The sequence below is a fragment of the Tupaia chinensis genome, unplaced genomic scaffold (genome assembly GCF_000334495.1).
Source record: "Tupaia chinensis unplaced genomic scaffold, TupChi_1.0 Scaffold143163_1, whole genome shotgun sequence".
NCBI lineage: Eukaryota > Metazoa > Chordata > Mammalia > Scandentia > Tupaiidae > Tupaia > Tupaia belangeri.
In genome coordinates, this window is record NW_006203007.1 from 65,725 (window position 1) to 73,728 (window position 8,004).

General features: G+C 39.0%; 1 protein-coding gene across 1 annotated transcript; it reads right to left on the bottom strand.

The window, feature by feature from the left end:
* Positions 1–5,093: 5,093 nt before the first annotated feature.
* LOC102470268 (olfactory receptor 4C16) lies at positions 5,094–6,005 on the bottom strand. The gene has a single exon (XM_006163797.1). The coding sequence runs from the start codon at positions 6,003–6,005 to the stop codon at positions 5,094–5,096; it is 912 nt and encodes a 303-aa protein (XP_006163859.1).
* Positions 6,006–8,004: the final 1,999 nt, after the last annotated feature.

Consider the following 8,004-nt stretch of genomic DNA (forward strand, 5'->3'; position numbering starts at 1 on the left):
GACCGGCCGGACGCCCAGGCCTCCCCCAGCCCCAGCTTTGTGTGTGTGTGCTGGCGGCGTAATTACTGATTTGATTCCAATCCATTATTTAGACAATTGAACCTACAATCTCGTCTTTAGTAAAATGAGGCGAAGTCAGATTTGATTACAGGTTCAGTCCCAGCGACAAGAGCCCGAAACCCGATGGGTTAATAACAGATCACGAGTAAATTATTCATGATTTTACGAGCTCTTTAGCTCCATTGAATCGGCCTAATTGAGAGGAAAAAAAAAAAGGGAGAGAGAAAGCCCGGTCCTCCCCCTCCCTTCGGCCCCTTGCTCCTCCCCGGATCCGATCTTGGGGAATCTCGACCCGGCCCGGGGCACTGGGGGCGGGAGTGAGGGGTTCTGGGGCGCTGGCCAAACCAGGGCCCAGCAGCCGTCTCCTCGCCGCCTTCCTCCGTCCAGCGCAGCCCCTGCCTCCACTGCTGGCCGCGCCTTGGCCTTACTACCCCGGGCCGGCTCCTGCCGGGCCCTCCCTTCCACTTCTCTCCTTCCCCCTCTTCTCTGCTCGGCTAGTGGCGCTCCAGCACAGGCCTCCCCGCAGGGATCCGGTCTCCTCGAGCCTGAGACCGGGGACTGTTCCTCACCCACCCTCCGGACCCTCCAGGCACTCATTTTCGCTATTTCCGGGACTCCCTTCCCCTCTAGCTCTCGCTATGTCTCTCTAGTTCTTTCCGTCTTTGCAGCTGTCTCTCTCTGGTTCTCCCTGTCCCCACTGCTTTCTTTTCCTCTGTCTCTTTCCCCCTGGTTTTGTCCATCTTCTTCCCTACTGCCTCTTCTTTTCTCTTTCCATTTTCTGCCTCTCTACCCGTAGCTTTCTCTCCTTTCTCTGCCCCTGTTCCCTCCCTCGCACCGCCTCCCCCCTCCTAGGCCGCTCTCTGGGCAAGTCCCTTGGGCTAACGGGGCGCCAGGGTCCCCACAGAGCTCATTAACAGCAGTGAGGCCCAGGCGGGGGCTGGGTGTAGGGCCTGGCCCAAAGATCCCAGTGGGGAGGCCTGCCACACCCCCACCCCAGCTGGAGACTAGGGGAAAGAAGAGGGTCATTCCCCTCAGCTGGTTCAGTGGGTTCCTAGTCATCCTCTGATCGCCTTTAAATTGTTGGGTCCCCCCCTTCTTCACTTCGAGCACTCTCCATGGGAACCCAGCCCAGGTGCAGGTGGAAAGGGGCCCTTAGGAGGTGCTTAACCTAGCATGGGGCTACTCCCCACCTGGGCATGGGGAAGGGGTGCTCACTGAGAGAGCAGGAGTATTTCAGAGGTAGCATTACCAGATAAAATGCAAGACGCCCAGTGAATTTCGGGTGAGTATCTTTAGTATAAGTGTATCCCATGATGTATTTGACTTTTAAACGAACAAAGATTTTTTTTAGTATATCTCATGTAATATTTGAATTTTAGATAAACACATACAATTTTAGTATAGATGTGTCTTACATCATATCTGAGTTTTAGCTAAACAACAAGTAATACATTTGTAGTATACTAAAAAATATTTGCACTATTTGGGATATACTTATACTAAGAAATTACTCATGCCTGATCTGAAACTCACATTTAACTGGGCAACTTGTATTTTTATTTGCTAATTCTGGCAACTCTGTTATGTGTTTGAGATAGGATTCAAAAAACCCACCCAGTTCCCCACTCTAGGGGGAATGATTGTGAACCTCTTATGAGGCTTCCCCCAAAGCAAGTGTGGGAGAACTTGGAATGTGCTGAGGGGATCCTGGGAGAGAACCCCAAAGTCCCCCTCAGCTGCCAGGTTGCTGAGCAACTTTCTGAGGCCTGAGCTTTCTACCCATACCCCTAACCCAGAGCCGTCCAGGCATTGGCAGTGGGGCCCCAGCCAGACCCCTTCCCAAGGGTGACAGGTTCTCTAAAGTCGTGCTCTTCCAGCTGTCTCTTCTGGAGCTGTGGAAGGAAGCAGGGAAGGCTGTGGTGTTGAATCCAGTCCCAGCTCTTCCCAGTGGTGTGCCCCCCATGCAAGTGGCTACGTTTCTCTCACCCCTGGTTTCCTCCTCTCTAACGTGGGAGGAGAACTAGTTACTTTTGGGAACAGTAGTGGTGACACAGTGACTTCCGTAAAGCCAATGGCATATGGAAGGCTCTAATACACGTTCATTTCTGCCTCCAACTTCCTTCCTTTTCCAGTTAGAACTTTGCCATTCTGTGAGACTGCTCTGGTTGTAAAACCCAGAACAACCACCGCACAGGGCATTGGTGAGGATTAAACTGTAAAATGCAGCTTCGTCTTCGGCCCAGCGCCCAAAGCTCAGGGGTCATCCAGTCCTTTTGGGTGTGGGAACTGATGAGAATGAAATGAAAGAGTTTCTGTCAAGGTACGACTTCAAAGTGCCAGTCCCTGACACTGCAGGGGGTGACGGGAGATAGCACTCCTCCTTAGGCAGTGCCAGGACCAGAGACCTTGTGCTGTTGAGACCTTAATCTGATGACTTCCTTTTCTGAGCCTCAGTTTCCACATCTATAAAAAGAGGAAAATAATAACTGGCTCACAGGATTGTTTTAAGGATCCAGTGAAATTCTGCATTTACGTAAAGCCCTTGGTGAAAGCGGACATGTCTTACACTGTTTGTGGGAAAATAAATTGGTACAGTCACTGTGGAGAACAATATGGAGGTTCCTCAAAACCTTCAAATAGAAATGCCATATGATCCAGGAATTTCACTCCTAGGTATCTACCCAAAGGAGAGGAGAATGCTCAGTCAAAAAAGCTCTTGCACATCTGTGTTTATTGTGGCATTATTCACAATTGCTAAAACATGGAACCAACTCAAATGTCCACAAACAGATGAATGAGCTGAAAAATGTGGCACATATACTCCATGGAATATTATTCAGCCATAAATAACAAAACTCTGGTGTTTGACAGAAAGTGGACGAAAATGGAAGATTTATTGCTGAGAGTGAAGCAAGTCAGGCTATGAAAGAGAGACATTGCATATCTCCACTTAAAATATACTCACTCTCCACACTCTATGGTAGATATTGAAAGATTGGAGGACATAAAAGCATTGAAAATTGTTATGGACATGGAGCATAAAATGAAAGGAGAGTGGGAGATAGGAAAAGAGTAGGGAAGAAAATTTGTGGAAAAACTAGAGGTAAGTCATTTGTGGGACACAGAAATGGTTTATTACCTGTCGATGATGATGTGTATAGTATTCTCCACCAGACTGGTCTAAGGTATATTTCATGCTGGGTAAACTCTCTTTACAATCTAAATGATGTATAGCAATTGAATGTATAAATAATAATAACAAATTTAAAAACTTATACAGAAAAAAGAATGTAATTTCATAATTTATAAATGGAAATAAAAGCCTCAAACAAATAGTCATGGTTAACTTTCAATATGTGAAAAATATAAATTAAAAAAAAGAAATCAGGTAGATTTTCAGTTGAGGTCATTAGATACTACCATGTTTGTGGATGGTGATAAGATAATAGTCACTTTCACCGAAGAAATACACTTTTTACCACATTTCTTTGTCCCATTAATTCTGTAAAGAAATGGGGTAAAAAGTTTGTTTTGGAAGTGGAGGTGACTATCACCTTTATTATCTGTTGAAGATAACTTTATAGTATTATCAACTGGACTTGGGAGAAACGTACACTTGTTGGAATATTCATTTTGCAAGCTAAATAATGTGATTGAATGTATAAAAGCACTTGAGAGTGATGTAAATACCAGATATAGTATGTGTGAAAGAGGAGGGTTTGAGGAAGGACATTGGAGGAAGGACAGGGAGGCAAAGCATTAATGGCACAAAGAGGTGTGGTATTATCTGTTAAAGATATTTTGCAGTTTTATTAACTGTACTAGGGAGAAATGCTCACCTGTTGAAATATCCACTTTGTAAGACAAATAATGTGATTGAATGTATAGGAGAAAATGAAATGAAAATAATTAATTAATTAATTAATTCTAAAAAGTAAAATAAAAAAAAGTATCACATTTTTTATCTAACATCTCTGTGTTTTCAGCTCAAGTTACTCTTGTATTAACTGTATTGCAAACTCACTAAAATAATTTATATCTGTGATCTAACTATTTCTGTTTCAAACCCTAAAAATGTGTCTCTAGTTTATCACATATCCTTTGTGTAATCTGTTAATATTTAGAGGTCTGTATCTTTGGCTAATTGCCTTAATTATTTCTAGCTGACACAAATATCTCTACATTAATTTAAGATACCTATGCTGTAATAATATACTATATTATTATAAACTGTAGTAATTCAAGAGAGACATTAATACTTCTCCCAAAATTAGAAGGGATCAAATTAGGAGCAAACAGTAGATTTTAAATAAAGAATAATTCAAAGACTACAAACCTACTAGTGAGAGCCTTCCTAAAACAGAGGACTCTTTCAAAGGTGACTTTTTCTTTTGTGTTCTGACACTAAATTAGAAATATCTAAATAAATACATGATGTTATTTCAGAGTATTACCCAAAGAACAGGAAGAGACATTATTTAGATTCCATATTATGTGAAGCTTATAACATTTAAATTACATATAATTTGAATTTTATAATATGAAGCTTCTGCATTTATTTGAATCTGCTACTTCCTGCTAAGGAAGATATTAGCTAAATAGATTATCAGAATAATGATCTCAGAGTGTTTAATAAAGGAGACTCTTTGGAAGAATGAAAACTGGTCAGGCTTTGAACATAAGTTGTGAGTATACATACAGTTAACTATTAGCAGAGAATTCTAGAAGTCAACAAACCCATAAGGGACATTATACAGGCTGGAATGGCAGAGGCACAGCCATGAACAGAAGAGAAGGATGGGACAGCATCTGCTTATACCTCATACTGTCTCTTATTGCACTTAAAACAGATTCAGAATTAACCAAGGTATGTGTTCACATTGTCTCTCTTCCTGGGGAAACTAACCCTCATCCCCTAAGATAAATCTACATTAAATCAATAGTTAAATATGATGTTCTCTATTGACTTCTTTTAACTCAATACAAACTATGAAGAAGGATTTGAAACCTTGATTCATCTTCAGTCATTTAGATCAATTTATTTTCCATAATCTTCTCATGGCATTTTTCACTTCTGCATTCCTCAAAGTATAAATAAGAGGGTTAAGTAAAGGTGTTCCAATTGTATAAAACACAGCTATCATCTTGTCCATAGGGAAAGTAGTTGCAGGACGTGTGTATATAAATATGCAAGGTCCAAAAAACAAGATGACCACGATGATGTGGGAGATGCAGGTGGACAAAGCTTTTCTCCTCCCTTCAGCACTGTGATTTCTCAGAGAATACAAGATGATAACATAGGAGAACATCAGTATGACAAAACTCACTGTGCAAATGGCCCCACTATTGGAAACCAAGAGTAGATTTATTACATAAGTGTCTGCACAGGCAAGTTTCAACAAGGGCTGCAAATCACAGAAATAGTGATCAATCACATTGGGACCACAGAATGGCAGACTCAAAGCAAGGAAAATCTGAGTTAAAGAATGCACATAGGACCCCACCCAGGCCACAGCCACCAACCCACTGCAGACCCGGCGGCTCATGATTGTCGTGTAGTGCAGGGGCTTACAGATGGCCACGTAGCGGTCAACAGCCATGAGGATAAGAATGAAGATCTCCAGGCAGCCAAAAACATGAGATGTAAATACCTGGATTATGCACTCACTGAAAGAAATAGTTGTCTTCTTTAAAAGGGAATCCACGATTATTCTAGGGGCTATAGAAGTAGAGAGGCAGGTATCAGATAAGGATAAGTAGAAAAGGAAGAAGTACATTGGGCTCCCTAGTGTACGGCTGGTCTTGATGGTGGTGATAATAAGCAAGTTGCCCACCAATGTCCCCAAATAGAAAAGCAAAAAAATGACAAACACTATTTTCTTTTTAACTGGATCCTCTGTCAACCCAAGCAGAATGAACTCGGTCACATTATTATTCAAGTACATGGTTTCATGAACGAGGAAAAGGCGCAAGTGTGAAATAATTTATCTGCAAAAAATAAAGGAATTAATTTATGATGTGCTATGTGATGCTATGGAATATCTTTAGCACAATTAAATATTCCTTATGAGGAGCATTCTGCTTATAGTTTCTAAATAAGTCATTTCAATTCCTGTGTTTTATTTAATGAGCTCTTCATAGGATTATGAGTCTCAAACGTGCTGATAAATATAATATCTTCTAAGACATTCTGTAAACTCAAGCCCTTGTTAACTTTGGCATGCCTCTTATTAGTTTTGTCAATTAAATTAATTAAAAGTTAAAAGGTATAGATCTATTTAATAATTTCTTCTTTTGTTCATACTTAGTAAATCTCAGCACCCATATTTTTTATGGTACTAACTAAACATTTAGGATATATTTGACTGCTCTTCTTATTTTATGATATAAATGTAAAGTTACATTTATTGGCACCCCATAGAGAATGTCTTATATTTATATATAGTATATATCCATTATACATAACCATATAAATAGATATTTATCAATACACAATTTACTTCATTCTGTACATAATTACTGCCATATTTTCCAGCTTGAAAGAGGAAAAGGACACATTTATATCCTCTAAGTTATCTACTACTTCATTGAAGTACACTTATGATATTAGATACTTGACATAAACTGATGAAATTAATGTTCTTTGATAGCTACTAACATATTAAACACCTTCATTTCTAACTTTTTTCCTGCTAATTTATGAGAGGCATTCTATAGAAGATTTAAAGTCTGTGGACAAGATATATCATTATTATAACATTCATGTTGACATGATTCAAGTTTTTAGCTTAAGTAACTTATATCTAGGTAGTTTGAATACATATTGCCAGACAGTTGTCCTAAGAGCACAATATAGCATAATACCTGTACACTTTTTGTTATGCAGGCATCTGAGAATCTCACATTCTTGGATAAGAACAGAGATTCATAAGAGGAAGATGAAGAGATAATTTCAGATAAAAAGAACAATAGATTTCTTTATTCAATTTGTTTTTTCTCTTAGAAAAGTCAATAATAATAAAACTTTGAAATTTCACCTGTTTCAATTAAAATGTAATTTCTTTAAGGAAGAAAGAAATATTATTCCAAGATGTCATTTTTAACAACAAAAGTGTTCATCTTTGCAAAGATGACATTGAAAGGGATGTATGTGCGTATAAAGATATAAACTGAAATGTAGTTTATTCAAATATAACCAGAAAGACATAAGGGAACTGAGCTGATATCTTAATATAATAATAATCCTATTCTTTCCTTTGTACATTTAAAAGAGTGACCCAATAAGAAGTAATGAAAGTTGAAAATGTGGTGGTGTGGGTTAAGACTAGTGCACCCCAAATGTTCAACTGCAGGGCTCAAGTTCCATACCCCGGGATCTTGAAAAATACACTGGAGGCATGTGTATGCACACCCCAAATAAGAGAAAGAAATAGGAAGAAGGAAATACAGCATGAGCATCACCCCTGGGGGTTCTTTCTCACTGTTTGCCACCCTAAGGCAAACAAAAGAAGAAAGAGAAAGAAAAAGAAAGAAAGGAAGAAATAAAGACAGAAAAAGAAAGCAAGAGAAAGAAAAAGAAGAAAAATAAAATGTAGTGGACTTTGGAGGCATGATAATGTGAAAGTCTTTCTCATGTCTATTAGTTAGAATTTTGGTACTTCTTTGAGTGTACAACTTTTGGTCTATATAGCCTCAATCCCAGTACTCTATTTATTTCTAAAACAAATTTATTTACTTTATACATTTGGACACTTATTTTAAAGATAAATATAAAATCAGAAATATATTATTTAATTAAATATAATAATTTAGATTGTTATCAAATTTTTAATCAATATTTTGATCAATAACCAATAGCCATTTTTCTTCCTGAAATTCCTCTTCATTTCTAGCTAAACAATTTCACAATTTTAAGACTCAGTTATGAAGAAACCTCCTCTAAGT